Source organism: Polyodon spathula, chromosome 12, assembly GCF_017654505.1.
Source record: "Polyodon spathula isolate WHYD16114869_AA chromosome 12, ASM1765450v1, whole genome shotgun sequence".
NCBI classification, from domain to species: domain Eukaryota; kingdom Metazoa; phylum Chordata; class Actinopteri; order Acipenseriformes; family Polyodontidae; genus Polyodon; species Polyodon spathula.
Genome location: NC_054545.1, coordinates 30,840,869 through 30,863,361, shown reverse-complemented (window position 1 = coordinate 30,863,361; position 22,493 = coordinate 30,840,869). Strand labels below are relative to the sequence as shown.

The 22,493-nt window shown below is 39.7% G+C and overlaps 1 protein-coding gene across 1 annotated transcript; it reads right to left on the bottom strand.

Annotated features, from left to right (window-relative positions):
* Positions 1–1,242: 1,242 nt before the first annotated feature.
* LOC121324447 (C-terminal-binding protein 2-like) lies at positions 1,243–22,368 on the bottom strand. The gene is made up of 11 exons (XM_041266336.1): positions 22,265–22,368; positions 20,656–20,735; positions 19,352–19,565; positions 8,450–8,604; positions 5,993–6,137; positions 4,565–4,771; positions 3,938–4,152; positions 2,574–2,704; positions 2,115–2,242; positions 1,785–1,905; positions 1,243–1,637 (listed from the first exon to the last, which is right to left on the bottom strand). The coding sequence occupies exons 3-11, from the start codon at positions 19,407–19,409 to the stop codon at positions 1,466–1,468; spliced, it is 1,332 nt and encodes a 443-aa protein (XP_041122270.1). The 5' UTR covers positions 19,410–19,565; positions 20,656–20,735; positions 22,265–22,368; the 3' UTR covers positions 1,243–1,465.
* Positions 22,369–22,493: the final 125 nt, after the last annotated feature.

Below are 22,493 nucleotides of genomic sequence, written 5' to 3'. Positions count from 1 at the left end.
AAAAGTATGTGTAAAAGCTCTGTAGTGCCTAATCCATTTACAGTAGGTGGGCGCTACATACATGTCATTGAAGTGTCTGGCAGCTGCCAAAGATTTTCAAGTTTCTGAGGAGGAGATGCTTTACATTCTTCTGCCTTGTGGGATTGCCCCTGTATTGGCTGGCGTTTACTGTGGCCCCTCAATGCCTCTGCCAAAGGAGAATAAACGTATATACCACCATCTGCAAGAGCCAAAGCAGGAACTGCAATTTTTGCTGTCTGAGTTTGCCATATGGAATAGAGTACTAAAATCAAAATTTTTCACCACCACAGACACTTCTAGGAATGTCACCAAATCAACAAATTATAAATCAGATCATTAATTCATTTTCAGTATTTTCCACAATACTAGAAATTAAAAAAAAAAAATAATAATAATAAAAAGGAAATACCTGAATATAAAACACTGCAAAATAGTTTCTCCTGCAAATCCTATACAGTAACAATTAAGAAACTCCCGTCCCTCATCAACAAAACATAAGAGCTCAACAAGTAGGGACAAGGGACACTAATTTTCTACACCAGTTCCTGTTTGAAAAGATATTCAGATACAAACCCAGTGTGACACTCCTAGAGGTTTCTGATTGCAGCTGAACAAAACATGAATGCAGGGCACAAGACACCCTTTAAAATGTAAATGATCACACGTTTTTGTCGTGCAGTCTGTTTGCTGTAACCCAGATGGCACACAGATCATCCCATATTGAGAGGATTGAGGAACTATGTTCAGAGAAATATTTTTTTTATTGGAGGAAACACAAGGCTGGGGGAGCAAGACTAGGAGCTAAGCTGTGATGGAGAGTGTGTGAGAGTGTGTGTGTGTTAGACTGACTGTATAAGGACCTGGGTAGACAATGTGGTCTGGTATTAGGAGGCATTTCAAAACGCACAAACTTCCTAAAGGTAGCTTCTGTTGTTGCTTCTTCTAATTTGGTGCACATTTTCATGGTTATAAGAAGGAATTGGAAATGCTATGACAAGTGCCTACCCATTCAAAAGGTAAGGATTGTGCAGCTACAGTGGGTTTGGATAGATTATACATTTACTATGTTAATTAAGAAGATTAGCAGTGGCCAAGTGTTTCCTTTGATTGCATTTTCCATGTCACTATTAAAGCACACTGTTGTGTTTTAAATTAGGTGATCTGTGCAAAGTTCCCAGCACTAATACTGCACACCAAAAAAAACTAAAAATGTATCTAAAATGAGAAAAAAATCCTTTAATAGGCAATTAATGCTTACCACTTAAAGAAACAAACAATGTGAAGTAATCATTGAGAAATTAAAAACAAGTCAAACAGAACTGCAGAAAAAAAATGTACAGGTGTGGTGTTTTTTTTTTTTTTTTTTTTTTTTTTTTTTTTAAGGGAAAGTCAGTAATTGCCTGTTAGAGGTGGCGAGGGTGAGGAATGTGGTTTTGGTGCGTTGCTATTGGTCTGCTGGGATTTCTCTGTCGGACTCAGGCTTGACGGTCTGTCCAGGTGAGGGGGCGTGGCTGGGGGGGATCCCGTGTGAGATTGACAGGGTTCCTGCTACCATCCCCTCCACTGCTGCGGCTGGGATCCCCCCTGCTGTGACACCGACCATTCCTGCTGGAAACCTGTCGCAAGAAATACAAAAAACACAAGTTACCATTGCTGGACAACAACGTGCACGCTGCTCCTTCACCATCACGAACCGCTACACAGCAAAGCGCTTACACTGGCATCAGGCACACACTGCTACTACTCAGTCTTTCCTCTTGTACCTGTATGCTGAAGCTCCGTTGAGCTCTTGGTGTACGCTGGCTGAGTCCATGGTTGGCCACTGAGCTGCAGCCATCAGATACTCCTTATTAACGCAGTTCTTCAGACTGTCTGGGATGCGCCCTTGAAAAGAGAACAACGAGACCACAGTGACACAACCAAAGAGCCTCGACTCACAGGTAGAGAACACACTAGCTTACTAATATAAACTGCTGGCTAACTAGGAACAGAACAGAAACCCTTCCTTGAGCAGAACCAAACTGAAAGCCTCATTTCCACCATTGTGCTGTGCTTGCTACTTATTTGCCCTCCCAGCATTAGAATCCTCTTACCTGTGATCGCTCTGCGGACCTCTTTGGCAGCCTCCTCTCGTGACTCTATAGACGCTTGCTCACTGTACCAGGCTGTGTGAGGAGTGCAGATCAGGTTTGGCGCGTCTTTTAAAGCACCCTGAGAAAAACTGAAATGAGAGGAGAAAGTTTAAAAAAAACAAAAAAAACACAACACCCCAGACTTCAGCTGTAAAGTCCTGCCACAACAAAACTGGGAAGCCATATCTTATGGCGAGTCTGCAAAAACTAGCATGTAATGTCACACTTGCAGCAGTCATACAGTATCCCAATATTTTGTGGCCACTAGGCAAGACTGTTGCAGGATTACTAAATATAATACCTTTGAGCATTTTCTAGTTATGGAAAGAACCTATTCACTAGTCAATAATCAGTAACAGCTAGTCTTCTTGGCAATGCTGCGATGCCTTTTGAGTTTTACATCCCTGGCAGATGATTTACCTGAAAGGTTCGATTTCGTGAACATCAAGCGCCGCCCCTCGTATCCTGCCCTCTTTCAGCGCCTGAGCAAGGGCCTTTTCATCCACCAGGCTTCCCCGGGCAGTGTTCACGAGGAACGCCCCCTGCCGCATCTGCAACAGGACAGCAGAGTTCAATAGAATCAGTGAACAGGCTGGAAACGTGGCGAGGTTAGGTTTGTTCCACATGGACAATCCAGACAGAATGGATGAGCAACGCAGTGGAGAGTTCTGTTCCATCGAGAAGTTGCCACACAAACAAAAGATACAACTTTAATCCTTTCAGTCCTGAATTATTTTTTTGTAGAGCTGAAGGATGAAATTAAGTTATTTAACTCAAAAGGAACTCCTTTATTGAGTATACATGAGAACAGGTCACTTTCTAACATACATTTTGGTAAATGGGACTTTAAAGTCCTGTCAGTACTTTAAAGAACTCTGGCGCCAAGACTGAAAGGGTTAAGCCGCATTCAAAGCAATTGCCAGCCAGCTAACAGTCAAGCAATTCAGTCGGCTCTAAATTCACAAAGACCATATTTAGGACCTATAATGTATTTTGATGTCTTTCACCAAGATCAGGTTGTTTCTCAAAGGTTGCAGGGGACTAGTTTAAGTGTTGAAGATGTACCGTAAATACCACCGAGTGCAATCTTAATAATTCAGGTAAATATACCATAGCAATGTATATTTCACATACATTATGATCTTACATTCTGGTAAAAACAGATTTCAAACTAATAACTTACAAGTACTAAACAACACTGACTGGTGTATTTGTTCAAGTCGGGGCAGTTAATCCATTTATTTCAATAAAGAATCTGATATAACATAAAAGCAACGCATACGCAGAGCGTATCTGATCTGACAAACAGTTGCTATAAATCTCTTAATTCTTTTAAAAAGCACTTTACGCCAATTTATCTCACAGCTAGACCCAAGAAAAATCCAATTTATATTTTCAAGCAGAACACAATGGGAAATGAAAGAATCTATTATGTACTTGAAACACTGGGCCACAAAAATCTATCTGGGTGCTAACCCAAGCATAGATTCTTAGCAGCCTTCGCACTCTCAGTAACGTGCGTGTCTTTTAATGCCTTTCAATACAAAACCGGATCTCCGAAGCGTATCTTCATAAAGAATGAAAGATCAAACCAATTTACGGCACTAAATCATTGTGTGAGGTGAGACAGACGAACACACAACCACATCCCATACCCAGAATGCACTTCAATAATGGAATCCCGGTGTACTTATTCCCAGCAAATGAATTTATAAGCAGTACATGTCACTTCCAGTCATTAGAGCAGGACACACTCTGTGTGATGAAAGACCTAGCTGTGTAACCTGTTTGATGGTGAAGTCGTTGATGAGGTGGTGGTTGTGCTCGTTCAGACAGCAATGCAATGACACGCAGTCGCTGTGTATTAGCAGATCCTGCAGGGTGCTCATTCTCTGCAGGCCCAGGGACCTCTCCACCCCATCTGGAAGATAGGGGTCGTAGAAGATCACGCTGAAGCCAAACGCCTTCGCCCTCAGAGCCACTGCCTGGCCAATCCGTCCTGGAAACCAATCAACCACAATTCAACATCTGTTCCGTTCTCGGAGCCCTGTGAAGAGCAGTCGCTACAGCAGACAAGGAAATAAAACTACACAAATTATATTTAAGACTAATTCGCAACATAATTTTAATGGTCTATTTTACTTCTTCAAATGTTTCTGCATAAAAAAAGGTTTAAGCTCGTCAGCCTATCCTAAAAGTTAATACATTTACGCAATTGAAGCCTGGCAGAATAAAAGATTTCTGTCCAAGATATTTTGTGCCATTTGAACTGGATTTGCATTTGAACTGGAGTGGGCAGGACAGTTCAGTGGTAAGGCACTTGCACTTGTCCATATCCCGGGCTGCTGTCTATATGATGTTGCAATGGATTTGGGATTGGGCGCACTGCATTTTCTGCGTTTCATAATCACCGAGGCCAATGATGCCGAGCGTCTCTCCTCGGATGCGCGCCGCTCCCCCTGCCACTTCGCGGATCTGCTCCACGCTGCTGGCGCGGGTGCCCTCTCGCATGGCCTGGTGCAGCCACGTGACCCGCCGGTACAGGTTCAGTATGTGGCACAGTGTGGAGTCGGCCGTCTCCTCCACCGAGGACGAGGGGACGTTACACACTGCAATCCCTGAAGGAGGAAGAGACAGAGAGGACACTTAGTGATCACACCAGCTTCACCACCACAGATAGCTCACCATCAAGTCCAGCTGTTCATTCCCAATACATCTTACTTTACTCTGTGACACAACTGAATGCAGTTCAGAAATGTTGAGTCCATATGCTCTCTGGCCTCCCTAACACAAACTTACTTACTTTCTTTCTTGTTATGCACAATAATATATTTGTGGAATAAGTACAGAGTTTAAACTATGTGATCATTCTAATAAATAGATACTGACTGGGGAATAACTGTGTGCTTGGAATGGATGAGTCAATGGACCAAACAGCAACCTCTTATTTTAAGCATTTACTATGTTCTCATGAAGGAAAGAAAGAAAGAAAGAAAGAAAGAAAGAAAGAAAGAAAGAAAGAAAGAAAGAAAGAAAGAAAGAAAGAAAGAAAGAAAGAAAGGAGAGGGTGCTTAACAGAAGTAAAACTAGCAAAAAAGATGACAAACAATCATTAATAGCTAATAAGTCAGAAAATGTATTAACATCCAGGGTTTACATCTTTCATGCATATGAGTTTAAGTAGTTATCCTGCAAGCTCACCTAATCTGCAAATGCATGTGTTATTTGTGCACCATCCTAAAAAAACTATTCTGAAAACAGAGGCCTGCCTTTTTAAAGCTTTCGAATATTCATTGCAGTGCATGTGCTCTATGAAGTGCTGCTACCCATTAGCAGCACTGGAACAGCTTGCTCTGGGTAATTAAGATTAACCAGAAACAAGGTTTAACTACCTTAGCACCTCAAATTGGAGGGCAGACATCAGCAATAGGAGGCTAACACAAAAGGGAAATACCACAGTTACTCACCGTTTTGGAAAGTACTGGTGGAAAAAAAAACAAACAAAAAAAAAAAAAAAAAAAACACCCACACATCTTTGTGCATTAATTCTGGGTGGAGATTTAACCATTTCTTTTTTATCCCTTATTTCAGGTGTGTCGTGTATTAACCGAGAAGGTCTACAATTATTTGCATACCTTTCACCTTGGAACAAGCCTGGCCATGCAGTTTCCTCTGGGCAATACATTTCCACTATAAGCCACAATGCCAGTGGGTATATCATTGTTATGAACGCAGCAGATTTGAAATGCCGTAGCCTCTACAAGGTTGGTAAACTCCACCGAGTTTACAAGAAGATACAGTGAAAGAGGATAGAAAACCAGGAGAGTAAACCCCCTTACCTAACTCAGCAGCTGCTTTGATATCAATGTTGTCAAAACCACTGCCGATCCGGACAATGATGCGCAGGCCTTTGAACTTGTCCAGGTCATCTCTGGACAGTGTGATGGTGTGGTACATCATGGCACCCACTGCTTCATTGAGGACCTGCAGAAAATCCCCAAATCCTGCATCAATAGTAGTTTCTTTTTTTCTCAAAAATAATTTATAGCATATCTAAATACAGTTCTCTCTCGATATCTCACCCTTTGAGATTTCACTGTTGGGCCAAGTTGACAATAAATTAAAAGAATCTGATATTTCCTGTATAAAACCTTCACTTTTTGATGTGCAAGTTAAGGATCAAGGCAGGGCTCGACACTAATGGTTGCCTGGGGCAACTAAAATTCAGCCTCAGGCAACTTGAAAATGAAGCCAGAGAGACTTAGTTGCCTCAGCCGAGCAATGAGAATTTTGTTAATGATCAGAACCTGTCTATATATAAAAAGAGAACTTAAAACTGACTTCTACTGCTCCTCTCTTGCTCCCCACACGGACGATCTGACGCATGACGCAGACGGAAACACATCATTCTCAATGTTGTCGGTATAAACTGTCTGGTTTGTCCCAGTACAACCGCGTATGTTTAAAAAAAAACAAAAAAAGTCAGAAGAGGCTTTTTCAATTTGATTTCACCCCTTCCAAAAAAAAAAAAATGAAGGAAAGTGCCGATCAACATAAGGGTCCCCCTGACATCATTCTCTGCTTTGCCATTGGCTGCTGTTAAAGGGGATGTGATGATATCGTACAAGGAGAAACGGCAATGCAAATTCCAGGTTAAATGGAATGAGGAGTTTTCGTGGCTTGGGTGCGATGAGGACGATAACACAATGTTCTGCAACATGTGTCAAAGCTATTCTACATTGGCAGTTACTGGAGGTCCTTTCTTGATCGGAACTAAATTTTAGAAAACAAAAATGTCCAAAAACACCATGCCTCCAAACATCTTTGTGAATGTGCAACAGCCAAGGAAATTTCATTGAGAGTGTCCAGTGCTAAGACCGAAACAATCCCTGATTATCTTATAAAAATGGGCAAGGAGCTATTGGCTAGAGTCACTAAACTTTTTAAAACAGCGTAATTTGCGGCAAAACCAGAACTCCCATTCACAGAATATTCTGAGATTGTTAATTTGCAAGTGAACAACGGACTTGATGTGGGATCGACACATATCAACGACAATGCATGCCGCAGGCACGTTTTTATATTACTTTCTAAACATTCGAAAATTAGCTAGCTATGTTTGAGGAAAAGCTATCTTTTAAACTTTTATACTAGCTAACTGATCCATGTATTTTTTCACACATCAAGGTTCACGGAATTCATCTACCAAGATCTGATCGAGGCAGAGTTGACAGCTGTCAATCAAGCCAAGTATGCAAACATTCTTGTTGACTCAACAGATGTAAGCAACTTGGATTTGGAGACCGTGTACACACCAGGACTTCAAAAGTGGTGCCTCTACCAACCTCTCTCTTGGAGCGGAGGAGCTTGAGACAGCTGATGCCACAGGCCATTGTGGTACAGTCGAGAGGAGTAAGAAGCTAACTGAGCTTGCTAATTGAAAAATAGATATTTTGATTTAACAAGTTTATTGTATATATTGTACTAGACAGATTTGTTTGCTTCGCAAATAGAACTTTCATAGGTGATCTTTGTCCACAGCGACATGTGAGAGGATACAGTCGTATGAAGCGAGTGAAAAGTTACTGGAGGTCTTCACTTTGTCGACATGCTCTCAAAATGAATGTTCATATTCATAAATGGACCAAGCCAGAATAAATATGACGCTGCAGGTACAGTTAACAGATGGTGGAGAGCAGGGGAAAGGGCATGTTGGCTAGACTATGTGAAAGTCTGAACTGATGCAACGTATATCTGTGACTGGAAGCGATGCTGTACATCACAATGAAATGTTCAGTGTTTGTTGGCCTGGATAAGGGTGTCTGCTTGGTAAATCAATAATGCATTTTAAAAGAAAACAGCAATGCTTGTTTTTTTTCCAGCAACCTAAATTTCACTCCGCGCAACCTGGATTTTTGCAGGGCAACTGGGAAAAAGTGTAGACTCCTGAATTAAGGTAACAATAAAGTAAATTAAAAGATGGAGCACTGAACAATTTATACCATTAATATGTTTGTTTTTATCTGAAGTTTACAGGAATCCAGCTTCTAGATTTACTTGTTATATTTTTTAAGTATTTATTTTTCACGTACACTACATCCTGTTAGATACAATAAAGTACTTTTTTTTATGGGGTCTAGTGCTACTGCTACTGCTACAGGGGCTCAAACCTTTATGGTTGAGCGGTACATTTCCCTTGGGATGAAGTATCAATAGATGTATTGAACAACAACTACAAGATAAAACGAGAATCATCTGAAACAAAAACGGGTTGGGAATTTCTCCTCTTTCCCTACCTTTTCATGTATTTCCTGTGTAGACTGAGCGTCGCAGAATGCGACAGTGGCCACGTCTTTCAGAATGGGCATCTCCACCGTGCAGTCTCGCCCGTCCAGCAGCGCCACCAAGGGTCTGGGGTGCATTGGGCCGTTCAGAATCGGTGGGCGAATGCCTGGAACAAGAAGAATAGACAATGACGAGATCATCCAAAACATAACCCTGTAGCGTGCATGACGCAATTTCCCCTTGGTTACCCAATAAACAGCATACTAAAATGTCAACAATAAATCACTTAATGGTAGTTATTATATAATATTTTAAACAGTGTACACCTGTTTTAGAGCTGGTGACTCTTCCTCAATCCTCCCCCCACCCCCCATAGAAAAAGGACCGTTTAAAAAAAAAAAAAAAAAACACAAAAACAGATCCATGTACAGTAGCAAGGAAAGCTGTGCAACATACTGACTGCATGGAAGTATAGCATAGAAAGCCATACTGATAGCCTAGGGTACATCTCACAACTACATCGAAACATGCATTTAAGTAGAGAACGCATACAGCTTTTCCAAGATTTAAATCCACTTCAACCATTACAACTGTAAAATAAATACAAAAACAATTCAGATTGTTCATTTCAGCCCCAGACAGACTTTTCTTGTCTTTTTTTTTTTTTTTTTACCCAAAATAACTCTGAGCTACTCTTAGGCTAGAGTATCTGGCATTGTGTGCCCAGCAGCAACTAAAACATGTTTTTTATGGATGTCTGGTTGTGTACATTCAGAAGAAATAACAGGTCCTGACAGCTCAGGGTCAGGCTCCAGCAATGCCTGTGCTGTGTGTGGAGGACTCATCCCCTGGCCTGGAGAATGAGTCCAATCCTCCGAGCCACAGAATTCCTTCCCTGGAACAGGCCCCAAGCACAGGAGCATCTCATGTAAAACAAAGTGCACCTCTTTATTCTGAGAAGCACGGCACACTGGGGCACATCGTAACCTCGAAATCTCCAAGCACTAACACTGAACTGTACTGACTTATGATACTAGGCATGAACATACTCATTTACATGACATATACAATTAAGGGAAACGGTGACACATCAATTGAGCGCGCGCGCACATATATATATATTTTATATATATATATATATTATATAAATTGGTTAGATATTTTAAAAAAGGTGCCATGCAGTCTTCCTAGGTTAAATCCTCACAATAGAAGGCCTGCAATCAGAAACCTTGAGCCTGCTGTTTCTATTGTCTCCCAAACTCTGTCTGCATCTCTCAGACTAAATGAGCCTGCATTGAAGTCCCTTATCCAACTAGTGTACACAAATGGCATTCAGAATCCAGGACAATGAACAAGGGTCCCATTCACCAAACTAACCCCCGCCCCATACGCAGAGATAGCTTCTCCCCTCGCCCATCCCCCACAGCGACCGTACCCCTCTGAGGGTCAGACACCCCCCCAACCCCACAGACTGCAGCAGCAAGTGGTTCATTCCTGTCAAACAAGAGACAGACAGAGTCTAGAAGGAGATCGTTTATGCATGTGTATGTCTTGTATCAAGATGTTACAGTTAAAACGTGCTTAATTAAGCCTGTATTTTTAAAACACACACAAACTTTTTTTATCCTCCGACTTCAATTGCTTAAATGACATTTAAACTTAAAATATACAAAACTAAAACAGAATGAGGCAGCTTAATAGTAAAGATGGATATGTACAATAATATATATTTAAAATAAATGCTTTGGTTCTATCTAAATAGGACATTATTCACAAATATATACAGAAGCATACTATAAATTTAAGTCTGATCCATTCATAACACAGACACTATTGGTGCTAAAACAAAACGGCCTTTACAGGATCAAGTGGTTTACCCTTGTCGCCTTACACAATGTACCCGTTTCATAGTGATCTGTGAATCATTTAGCATGTACTGCAGTAGCTGCTCATTGTGGAGATCTGGCTTAGCCAAGACATTGAGCCTCTTTTTCTTCTGAAATGCAGCTGTAGACTACAGCACTTTCTATACGTTGCAAAAATAATAAGGCCTTCACATTGCTCTCCCATACAGCTGCTACTCCCCTCCCCATTTCCTACCCTGCGACAGCTTTGTATATTTATAGTTGCCTTTGTATTAACCTCCCCAGATGACCATTTCAGGAGTCCACTTAACCAAACTCTCCAACGCTTACATAGGAAGGAATCAGGAATCTCAGCTGGGTTTGCTTCCTCCCTCATTTGCCATGCATGAAACTGCAGTCACGTGGCAACAGGAATAACAATATTATAATGGAGTACACTAGATCAGAGAAAAAGAGCCCAAGAGGTTTTGCTGCAAATCTCCAAGGTTCAGATTTCACTACATCAATTCAGGGAGTTTTGCAATTAGAGCAGTTTCCTCTATGGAATGGTCTGTCTGGTTCAGCATTGCACCTTGATGGTACTGGCTGCTGACTGTGTACAATACAGTCAAAAACGATGCCTTTGCTATCCATGACGCAAACAGGTTTACAACAATGAATCACAGCCATAAGTAATGCCATACCAAAAAGCAAAAGAAAACAACAAAAAAAAGCTGTGTTACAATGCGGTTTAATAGTATGCAATATAAATATTACCAGCTCAAGGCAATGTCATGATGTATGTATTGGTTAACTAGAAACTTGTTTAAAGTGACACCTTGTACATATTACAATTTGTGGATTTGAAGAAAAATATGGGTTGCTTTAAAGGAGAACTGTAATGCAAAGGAATCTATAATAATTTCAATAGAAGCCACATTAACTAAAGCTTTTCAGCCTCTCCTTGAGCAGTATATAATATAAAAACCATTAAAACAAATTAACACTGAATGTATTGGAGCTTTCTTCCGTCACGCTTTGTGCGATGTCCTGCCGTTGACTTGCTCTACAGGTCACACATAATGGGTGCGATCAGAGAGATCATTCTGCGCAGATTCTGTGCAGAATTTGCCCGATTTAGCCAATGATCTTCTAAGAATGATCTCCCTGAATGCACCCTTTGGCTAAATTGGTCAGATTCTGCACAGAATCTGCGCAGAATGATCACTGTGAACGCACCCAGTATTCTAATAACAGCAGTGTCAGAAAGCTTCCAATATGGCAGTGGCCTGCGTTTCTAGCTGACCCAGAAAGCTGACAAAAAAACTGAAATATTGCCCGAACGCTTGACTTAACAGAATTGGCGCAGCAAGACACATTTGTTATGTATACAGAGCACTTAGACAGCCTTGTTATTTTGAGTACAGTTTCCCTTTAAGAAAAGTTTCCAATGAACCAACTGTATTAGCGTTAATCTAATATAATCTCTTTTCCAAGTTCACCAAGCCAAAAGTAATGCCAATAAAAACAAGACTATTTTGACTAGAACAGGTCCTGAAAAGCTAACAAAAGTAGAAAAGATTTCCAGAACATAATGCGTTTTTTTAACTGCATCCATGCAGTCACAGCAGACGCAGTGCAGAGCAGAATATGTGTGTGACTTGCACTACTATATTGCCTGTGGCATTGAGAAGAGGTTTTAATATGTAGGACAACTCCCGACAACAAACCGGATGTCTTGAATGTATTAGAATTAGCCCAGCATGTATAACATCCCTGGCTTTTAAATTAAAATCATGCATTTTACTATTTAAGCAATGTGCAGTAATTCAGTCAGCTGTCTCAGTTCCCATTATCCATCAGTCATTGAAAAGTAATCTTTCCAAAACATTACTGATTGTGCAGTACTTTTGATATGCTAGCAGTGGAGTTCTGTATCGGAAACAGACACTCTGTTTATCAGAAGAGAACAATTTATGATGCATAGGTCACCTGCACTTAAGATTATTCAAGTCTATATTTAAAAAGCTATTTTAGAATAAATCTGGTAAAGCAAATAACGAGCGAACATAAGTCGGGACATAAATTACTTCAAAACTTGGGGTATAATATTTAGACTCAGAACCAGTAGAGTGATGAACATGTCTATTCTTCCTCCGGAATTCTGCTTTTTTTCAGCATTATTTAACTATTTTATTAATTCTAAATCATTTCTTGCAACATGTACTCTTACTTGTATTCTACATTGCCATACCATAGACTACTGTACTGATATTCTTCAAGGACTAATAAAAATGTTAATAGATCTTTATTTATTATCATCACCGGTAGTATTATTATTATTTCAGAATTATAAATTATGAGGTGCTTTGCAATGCTCAATTATTACTGCAATATTCTAATGTTAATATACAAACTGAGAAACAAAACTGGCAATTTACAGTAGAATTTTATCATGTGGAGAAAAGCACATAACCTTCTGCTATCAAAGGCATCTCTCATCCTACAGCACAGTGTGACAAAATAACCCTGTGACCCACAGAAGACAAGGGCAGAAAAAACAAAGAGAACACAACAAATGGAAGCATGCGTGGAAGATCAGAGCAGGAGGCTGGAAACCCAGGCTTGGTTGGACTGTGTCCCGGCTATCCCGCTGCCCAGCGATTACTAGACACCAGCTTTAGGAAACCCAACGCCAAAAGAAGTGAGAGCCAGCCTTGAAGAGGTTAGACATCAGCAACACTAAACTAACATTTACACTGCAAGCAATTAAAAAACCCACAGCAAGGTGTATTGTTCAGCCACTGCAACATTCAGGTATCTTCAGTTCCTTACCAAAGGTAATTAGCCCTTGGACTGTAACCTTCCTTCCTACCATAGTTGAAACATGCATGCTTTTCAACCTAATCTGTACATATGTGTGCACATAGTATCAGCAGCAATGACACGCGCATGACAAATCATGGGCCACACAAAGCTGTCCATTCAAGAAGGGTTCATTCATTCACTCATTCATCATGCTTTTTTCTAGAACGGTGCGGCTGTGTGTTTCTGTGCGAGAGGGTTTGGTCTTGCTGCAGTGCCCCACCCTAGCCTCACACAAACCCTACCTCAGCATGCCGAGCACAGCGATCCAGAAAAAGGATTCCTTGCATGCACACCGCAAGCACCTCCGCAAGACAAGTAAAGCCTTGAGAGAAATCCCCAAACCTTGCATCCTGGTGTCAGCTGGCCTCCCCCCTTTCTCAGTCGCAGTCAGGTCCAGAATAAACAACCCTGCACACCCAAAGCGTGCTGCTGCTACTACAGCCTGAAGACGCTCCAATCAGACGCAGCCATAACTCAGCATCAACCAACCATTACAAATCTCATGAGCAGATGGAAGGAGCTCTTTGTATTTTTAAAGAGGCAGTTAATCTTTTTTTTTTTTTTTTAATTAAATGCACACAACAATAGTACCAGGTACAGCAAGGTTTTTTGAATTTTTTTTCTTTAAATCAGAAGTGTCAATTAATTTTAAAACTAAAAAAAGTCACCAAAAAAAAAAAAAAAAAAAAAAGGAAAATTGTACATTCTGCACTTTATCTGTACAATAAAAACAATTTCACAAAAAAAAAATTATACAAGTGACCATGACAGAATTGATCTTAAACGTGACTCTGCAAAGTGGATTATTAAACAGTTTAATAGAAACATTGTTGAGATATCCCCATTGTTCAGTGGCATTGTAGAACAAACAGCCAACACTGTCGCGTGAGCTGTGCCTTGTTACAGTAGCTGCGGCAGACTAAACCAGACCTGACTGTGCACCATCTGAGCCCGACTAGAGGGGTGGAGTAGGGAGGGACGGACACACACTCCTTTCTTCTACCTGCAGAGTCAATACAGCTTTGCTTCCTCCTAATAGACCCAAATTCTGATTCTCTCAATAAACTAAGAGATTAAGCAGAGCACAGATCATTTGAGCTGTTTAATGTGAATAACACCAGCAGTGCACAATGCAAAGGATCTGCGCTGGTGTTTCAGGGATTAAAACAGAGCATTTGTATTGAAATGTATAACGATACACTTTCAGACTGGCACAAAGAGTATTATTCTCTAGATTTTTTTTTTTTTTTTTTTTTTTTTTTTTTTTAAACTTGCAGACTTGCCAATCCCTTTTCTATACTGTTTGTGTTTCGCTCTTGGCGTCAGGTAATTTATATATGCAATGATTAGAGAGACTGGCACTAGCTCAGGTCTTTCAGGATATAGAAGATTATTTTTTCTGAAGCTTGCCAAAAGAAAGCAATCTGCCAGACATTTTAACCTTAACATTTTGAATGTAAAACCAGCTTAAATACAAAACATAATACTACAAATGCACATGTTAATTTGAGTTTAGCTTACTTATAAACCAAACCACTAAACTAATTTTGCTGTTTTTTTTTTTTTTTTTTTTCCTTGCAGTAGAAGCTATATAAAATTAGTTATTTTAGGAGCCAATATATAGCTATGGCCAAAAGTATTGCATCACCTAGAATTTTAGGATTGAAAAATATATATATATATATATATATATATATATATATATATAAAAATAAATAAATAAATAAATAAACACTATGAACAAAGACTACCGGAAGACATAGTACTACTACAGTGTTTCAATTTATATTTCAAAATGTCAAATTTTTCAATTTGTCGTTTTTTGTACATATATGGAAAACTACAAAGCACTATATAGCAAGAAATGTTTGCTAATTTCACTTATTAAATCTGCAAAATTAATGTGCTGTTTAATATATTATTCATACATGTGCTGTACATTAAAAGAAAAAGCGCAAATATTTATTGCAGCAAAAATGGACCTTGAAGGCCATTATCACAATTAATACAACATTATTCAGCAGGTTTCATTCGACTTTATGAAGCTGTATTTGTTAATTCTAAAGGGCGATGCAAAACTTTTGGCCATCGCTGTACTGTACTCTAAACGAAAATGGTAAAGAGGGAGATGAGAAGGAGCTAGAACAAGCCACTGTCCCTGTGTCTCTATGCTTCCCTTCTGCTTGCCTCCTTCACAAAGGACTACAAACTGGCACGGTACACAACAATAATCCTGGTTTACTTTTTAATCAACTAGATAATCTCCAGGAGCAGGGGGGGAGAGAAAACACCGAATGGAAATCTGGGCACACTCCATCAGCCAACATCATACGTACAAATATGGAACAGCTTGACCCCGGCACATGGGGCTCGATCTAGTGCCCTGCTTGCTGGCGTCGTTGAAAAACACAAAAAAGCAACTCTAAATATATTTGACATACTCTAAAAATCAAAAGCCCTTGGCAATATTACCCATTAGCAACTATATCTTCTGCTGATTTAATCTACTATATAGAGGTATACAAGAAATCCCATTGTTATTTGAAGTATGGGGGATGGGGGAGAGGGTCGGGCAATTAGGAGCTGAAAAGCATGCCAGACCTACATTTAAATCATTTAAGTTCTTGTATATTTTGTTTTAAGCCTACTTGAATTAATATGGCATATGTACCTCGTCCTCAGCGATATAAAATGCAGGCATTCCAACCTATTTTATCAAACACACACAATCTGCAGCTCTCACTGTACGGCTTAGAAAGCTCTTGACAAGTCACATGAATTAAGCTGAACAGTAAATTTTTCAAAGGGTTGTCAAGACAACTTCAAGGACTGTCATTACAAAAACATGAAACAAACTGGTTCGACTACACAGAAAACTGTTAATTTGCTTATCCACAACATATCTTTGATCATTAAAGCAAAGGGACAGGCAGTGTCAATATCTGTAACGGAAACAGGCATAGATACAAATAAAAAAAGGCTAAATCTGCATCTCTGAAAATACATACAGTAAACTCAGATAGCTCTCTGTCAGTACCTTTTAATCAGAAGGCAGTTTGACTCCGTTAGGGACCTTATACTAAAAATTTACAGTTCATTCAAACAACATTTCAACGGCTATCCCCTAAACTGGGAGATACAGAAACAAAACTGAATCGAGAAGCACAGCACTAACCTACTCCAGGGGTGCACGGCTCCAGCCCTCGAACGCCATTCCATATCAGGTTTTAGAGGTTCTCAATTCAAGAAGAGAGATTCATGAAGAGATTCATATTTGAAGCGGTGTAATTGGTTCAATGAAGTAATTAAAAGGTATGGTTATAACAAATGGCCCTTGCTTTACACCTCTAATCTACTTTCTTCACAGGCAATTAACCTGCAAAAACATTGCTTAACCTTATTACCAGGCAGCCCTGTATGTGCATGATCACCCAATGTGGGTATAGCAATTCACACGGCATTGTCCAAACCAGTGCCATCACCTCAGAGACCTCAGTAAAGCCTGAAAGTGCCAGCGGTAATGTTTATTTTGTCGTGGTGACGCACACTACCCATCTAAAGATTGGACTGGACTGAAATTCAGACTCATTTTTACTACGAAATAAAAAGCAACCTGGGCTGGAATTTAAGCCAACAAGATTTGAAGAGCGCACACCCTAAAGCTTTTACTGTGTGTTGTTTCCACACTGTTTTTGTTAAGCCCATAACAGACAGTGCAGATCTCTGTTGTAAAATTTCCAAGTCAGATTTAATTGAGTCCCATATCCACTACAGGGCTCTTTAATAACCCTGTCTGAAAACTGTGTTTTAAAAATATAAAAACGGAAATGACCGTCAAGCCAAAAAACTCAAAGCACAGAACTGGTGTAAACTTTACCAAGGCCTTTGGAAGTCATGAGAATCATACAACAGACTACAATTACAGACAGTGGCTATGGCCTTAATCATTTGTAACCTAAAAAATGTCAAAAGGCAGCTACAGATATTTCTAACAATCGTATTAAGCTAGATCTAGGATTGCAAGGCTGTTTTCCTAATGTGGTCTCCTCATTAAAAACAAAGAGGCAATTTTGTCATCAATTTTTATCACTGTAACATGCCCCATAAAAAAATTTGTGACTCATTTCTTATAATCTGGAGGAAATATAAACCACTGTTGGTGGCATATTACAGGAGAAAATATGTTTACAAAAATTTAAAAAACCTAGTGTGCTGCCAAATAACAGTATTTGTCTACATAGGGTTAACCACAAGTGGTTGTGTTATCATGCAGCTTCTATCATGCACTGAAACCCAACAAATTTATACAGAGTGCCAAAACACTTGTCAATCTGCAGACTCAAAAAACAAAAATTTAGAAGTGCTGCTGAAAAATCCATTGATTCGTAGCTTTGATTCTTCTGATGATTAAACAAGACTGGGAAGTTGCAGTTTAATGTGAAATGCATTGTAACCCTCTTCAAGAAATAGAAGAACAGAAATTAAATTGCCAGGCAAAATTAACAACAAAAGGACCAAGGTAGGGTTTTCAGATTAAATTGTTATTTTCATAACCTATTTGTTAAAATTCCGAGTTGTGGTTATTCAATCGATCCGATTAACTTTTCCAACAATGAAAATGATGATGACATGATTTACAGTTAGGCTACATTGTGATGAAGCCAAATACTTTCATAGTGCTTTTCCTCCCTGCAGTATCAACAGCAGTTCTGACTTCCTGGTTTTGTTACTGTTTTCAGGTTAATATCGGACAATGAAAGAAAAAAGTTCAAAAGTCTTTAAATCTCCACAGTCGGGTCATATTGCAGCATGCTCTTTTGCAGCTGGATTCACAGGCTCTGATTGGCACTACTCTTGGACTATTTGGGGCTTTAAAGAAAGTGATTTATTACACTTCTGAATGTATCCTTGATCTGTAGTAACTGCAAAACAGGAATGAAATGATCTGTGATAGTTTAAATGTAACACTCATTTTCTTCCATTCCTGGGGGCTTATCAGGATCAAACCCCCCTGCCTGTGAGCTGCCATTGCACTGTACTTCCAACATCCTGAAGGGTTAAAAACAAACTGAGGACCCAACGAGACAGATAGACAATGAAAGTGCTAGCTACACCATCCTTATCCTGAGTGGCAAGTTTCATTGCTCTGGGGCGCATACTTTTTTCCAGCATCTACGTGAACTGGTCGAGAGCGCCTGTTCAAGACCCTCATTACTTGTGATACACACCCTGCTGGTACAGCATACTCCTGGCAATGTTACGGACCAGTCTTCGCAATCCCTGCAAACTCACTACCTGTTGGGAATTACTAGCAACAAAATAAAGATGACCCCATTTCTCTCTACGAACATACTGTTCACCCTTTCTACACACTATAAGCTACAGCACCCAATAACAGGGCCAGCATTGTGTCATTTGCACACAGTAAGCAATAACCAAGCATCTTAATTTTAGCCCACACAGAAATGGTAACATATCTGTTTTCTTATTTAAGAAATCTTCCACAAACTGTCCGCCTCTGGGTGATTAAGTGGTTTGTGTTTCAAAGTGCTCTGTTATTCTGCATGTCAGCAGCCTACACAAAGACAGAGATCCAGTAGAGTGCCACACTCTGATCTAGCACAATAAAGACTGGAGGTGCTCAACATGCTGCTGCTGCAGTCATAGTAGAGTTGTTTTTAGATTGGCAAAGTGAGTGTAGGTTAAACTACAAAATAATCTAATAATCAGAACCTAGAGAATCAGATTTTAGTACAGATTAAATAAACAACAAAATGAAGACGTGTGATGCTGGTGTACAAGACCTGGGGTCAATTCCAATTCCAGCAGACTTGGGAGCTGAATTGCAATTACAATGATAAGTTGCTCAATTAAAATTATGCAGCATCAATTACAATTACCCACATTAACAGGTTTACTCTCTTCCAAATAACCAAGCAACAATTACAAATACAGAAAGCTTGTTTTCTTTAAGCAAATAGGATCACTGAAAGCGATTGAAAATACAAGAATAATAAATTGAATGAGAAATGTGTTTTTGAACTGTAATCAATCAATTCCACTGTAAAATTACATTGCAATTCCAATGTATTATGAATAGCACAATAGCAACTAATGGAGCTCAGGTCTGCTGACGACATGATTCACACAAACAAAGTAGCTCATCATTTTAGAAACCAGGAGAAAAACCATTTCCTTTACCTTCACAGATGCGATCTAAACGCTGTCGCTTTACTTTGTGTTTGTCCATCAGAGCCATTGACACAGCTGTGCAGCGAAGATGAGAACACCAAGGCAACTGGGGTAACTCCAAGAGGATCAAAAACAAAAAATAAATATACAAAAAAAAAAGAAAAAAAAGGAAAAGAAAAAAAGGATACTCTGGCTTTCCCGCTCTGTGACTAACAAGATCCGTCTGTGGAGGAAAGAGAAAAAAAAACACATACAGAATACAGAAATACATATCCGAGTATCTAGTTACAAACAATCTGGTGGATTTCATTCAATAAACAATGTAGCAACACTTAGCACCTCTATTTGGGCTCCAAGAAAGTATCCCTAATAAACTTTGAACCAACCAATTGAATTGTTTCATGAAATAAAACCCAAATTTCAAAACACAGCTGCACACATTAGCATCTACATTACTCACAGTTAATACTAATTTAGTGTAAGGTGGATCAAGTTTAAAATATTTGAGTGAATTAGACAACAGATAAATAATTTTACAGCAGCACAATTATTCCATTGGGACAGACCTGAAAGCAGTCCTGTTTGTTTCCATCAAAAGCTAAATCAGGACTCTTGTCTGCCTCAGTTATGAATGCGGTCTGGATGAATCTGAGCTCATCGGCTTGCACCGAAGGACAAAGTCAACAAGTATCTTTGTGTAACTTTTCGTTGAAGACTAGATTGTAGACTGCTGATGGAATCAACGTCACCCTCAGTTTGACATTGAGTTTTACACACTGGTTTCATGATTCTGCTTGGATATGGAATTACACAGACCACTTGACCAGCAAATGTCTTAATGGTCAGTATAAAAATGTCCCTGATACGTTAAGCTCTTACAGCCAGTCTTGGTAAATTGGGGGACAGCGGCTTTTAATTTAATGTAGTATTTAGACACCATAGCTCGAGAAAGGAAACCATCCAATCACAAACATGCTGCTCAGGCCAGCGAGAATCACTCCGTGGGGAAGGGTTAGCGCAGGGCGACTCCTCCCAGCGGCACAGCCAACTCAACAACATCATGGTCTATTCTTTAGACATGCAGCTTGTTCAGATTGATATGACGAAACCGAAATGTACAGTTCTACTGTGCTCTGCAAGACAGTTATAAACTAGGACCAATTGAAAGAAAATAATCTCCCGCATTGTGGTACAATCCTCCTAACAACATTCCACACACCCCCTCCCCCCATGATTTGAAATAGGTAATGTAATGAAGATGGAAGATCCAATGGATTAAAAACACCAAACTAAATTAAAGCATCTGAACTCACCCTTGCTTCTTTGTAACTTGAGTCAGCTTCTTTGCTATTGGCTCTTTTTACTCCATACTGCTTTGGGTTGTTTCTCTTCTCTATTAAAATACACCAAAAATACAACATTAACCCATGACAGTACAGAAAAATAACTTTCTTGCAGAAAAACAAAAAACAAAACAAATATCAACTTTGTATTATCAATAAAGTTGTCATTGGTGTTCTCTATATAATTATTGTGCAACTATCAACACAGCTGGTGAAGGAAGGAGAAACTCAACGAAGTGTAATATTGGTTGGGAAGGAAAAAGGCTCCTCTGTGTACATTGAAGGTGCAAGGTTTCCACTGGGAAAACATTACATAACCTTTTATTATAACAAACAAAGCAAGGTCAGGCTTTGTAAACTAAATCCGTACTGTACTTTAAGAAAAATATAGCACAACTACATCAGGATAAAATAATGGAAAGCCTGGCCTTAATGTATGCATGGGTGAAAATAAGACTTCCATTGCATAGCAGTTCGAGCCATTCCTGGTTATACAGCTGTGTATACACTGGTGCTAATCAAGCACATATTAAAACATGGAATGGGTGAACCTGCTGTGCAACAGGAGTCTTATTCTCATCCCTGGTATGTATTATAAATCACAGTGAACACTGTTGATGAATCACTATAAACACACACACACAAGGGCCTGTCTACATACTTTAGATTGTGTGTGTGTGTTTTTTTTTTTTTTTTTCTGGTTTTGTGCCATTTTATAAGCTACTACAGTTTTACAAGGCCTCAAAGCGAGTATTTTAGTTAAATTGCTAGTGCAGGAAATATCTGCCTCCCCCAGAGTGCAATTTGATTCCAGAATGATTTTTAGAACTACATACAAACACTGTGTTTAGCATCTCCACCTACAGAACTGTCACTTGCAGAGCAAAATGAATTTTGTGTCCTCCACAAAGGTTACTTGACATTTCACCTCGCCCACTTAAAACACTTAAATAAGAAATCAAAGTTATCGGCAAATGATATTGAATTATTCTTGTAACCGGCTGTTCGCCCGCTTGGCCACGCCTGCGTGCCACTTGAAATAAATCCCTCGTTTGCCGTCGCCTTTAAAAAAACGCTAAATTTAATTATTGAAACCCCAGTCCCGAAATGCACAATTAACGTAAAAACACGAATAACTGGAATATATTAAAACAAAAAACGCGTCACCCCCCCCCCCCCCCCCCCCCAACAACACAGCATTCTCGCAGTCAAAAGAGGAAGCACGTTCTGTAATTGACTAAACACGAATCCCCACACAAAAAAATCAATACAAAAAACAACTGAAAGAAACAACATAACTCCCACCATTTGATAATTACTTTAAAAACGTATACCTCGGTAATCCACCACAGTTGCCGGTTACTATTCTGGACAATAAAAGTGGGAAAATTTGAAATTGCATAAAGTACCAATACTAGCAGTGCATGTGTGACTGTAGGAAGCCTGCTGAGTGTACTACCACACCGCCGAAACGCGGCAAAGAAACGTCAACAGAAAGCTACAGTCGGGCATGGAAGTTACTTTTTGTGGTCTGAAATCATAATAAACCCGGTCTAACTGAACCCGGCTCGGTATTTACCCGATCGTGGCTGTTTTTGGGTCGGACGGGACGGGTTGCAGTCAACAAGCAGCCCTCTCTCCAACTCGCCATTAAAGAGGAAGCCCCCGGTTCACAAGGTCAGGCAGCTATAGAGGAGTTTCTTCCTTCGAAAGAAGAGCTCCCCTAGTTACTCTTACAGATATTAAATATTGGTGGAGGGGCACCTATAGGTAATGGAGAGGTATTACATCTACTAACTTCTAGTTGC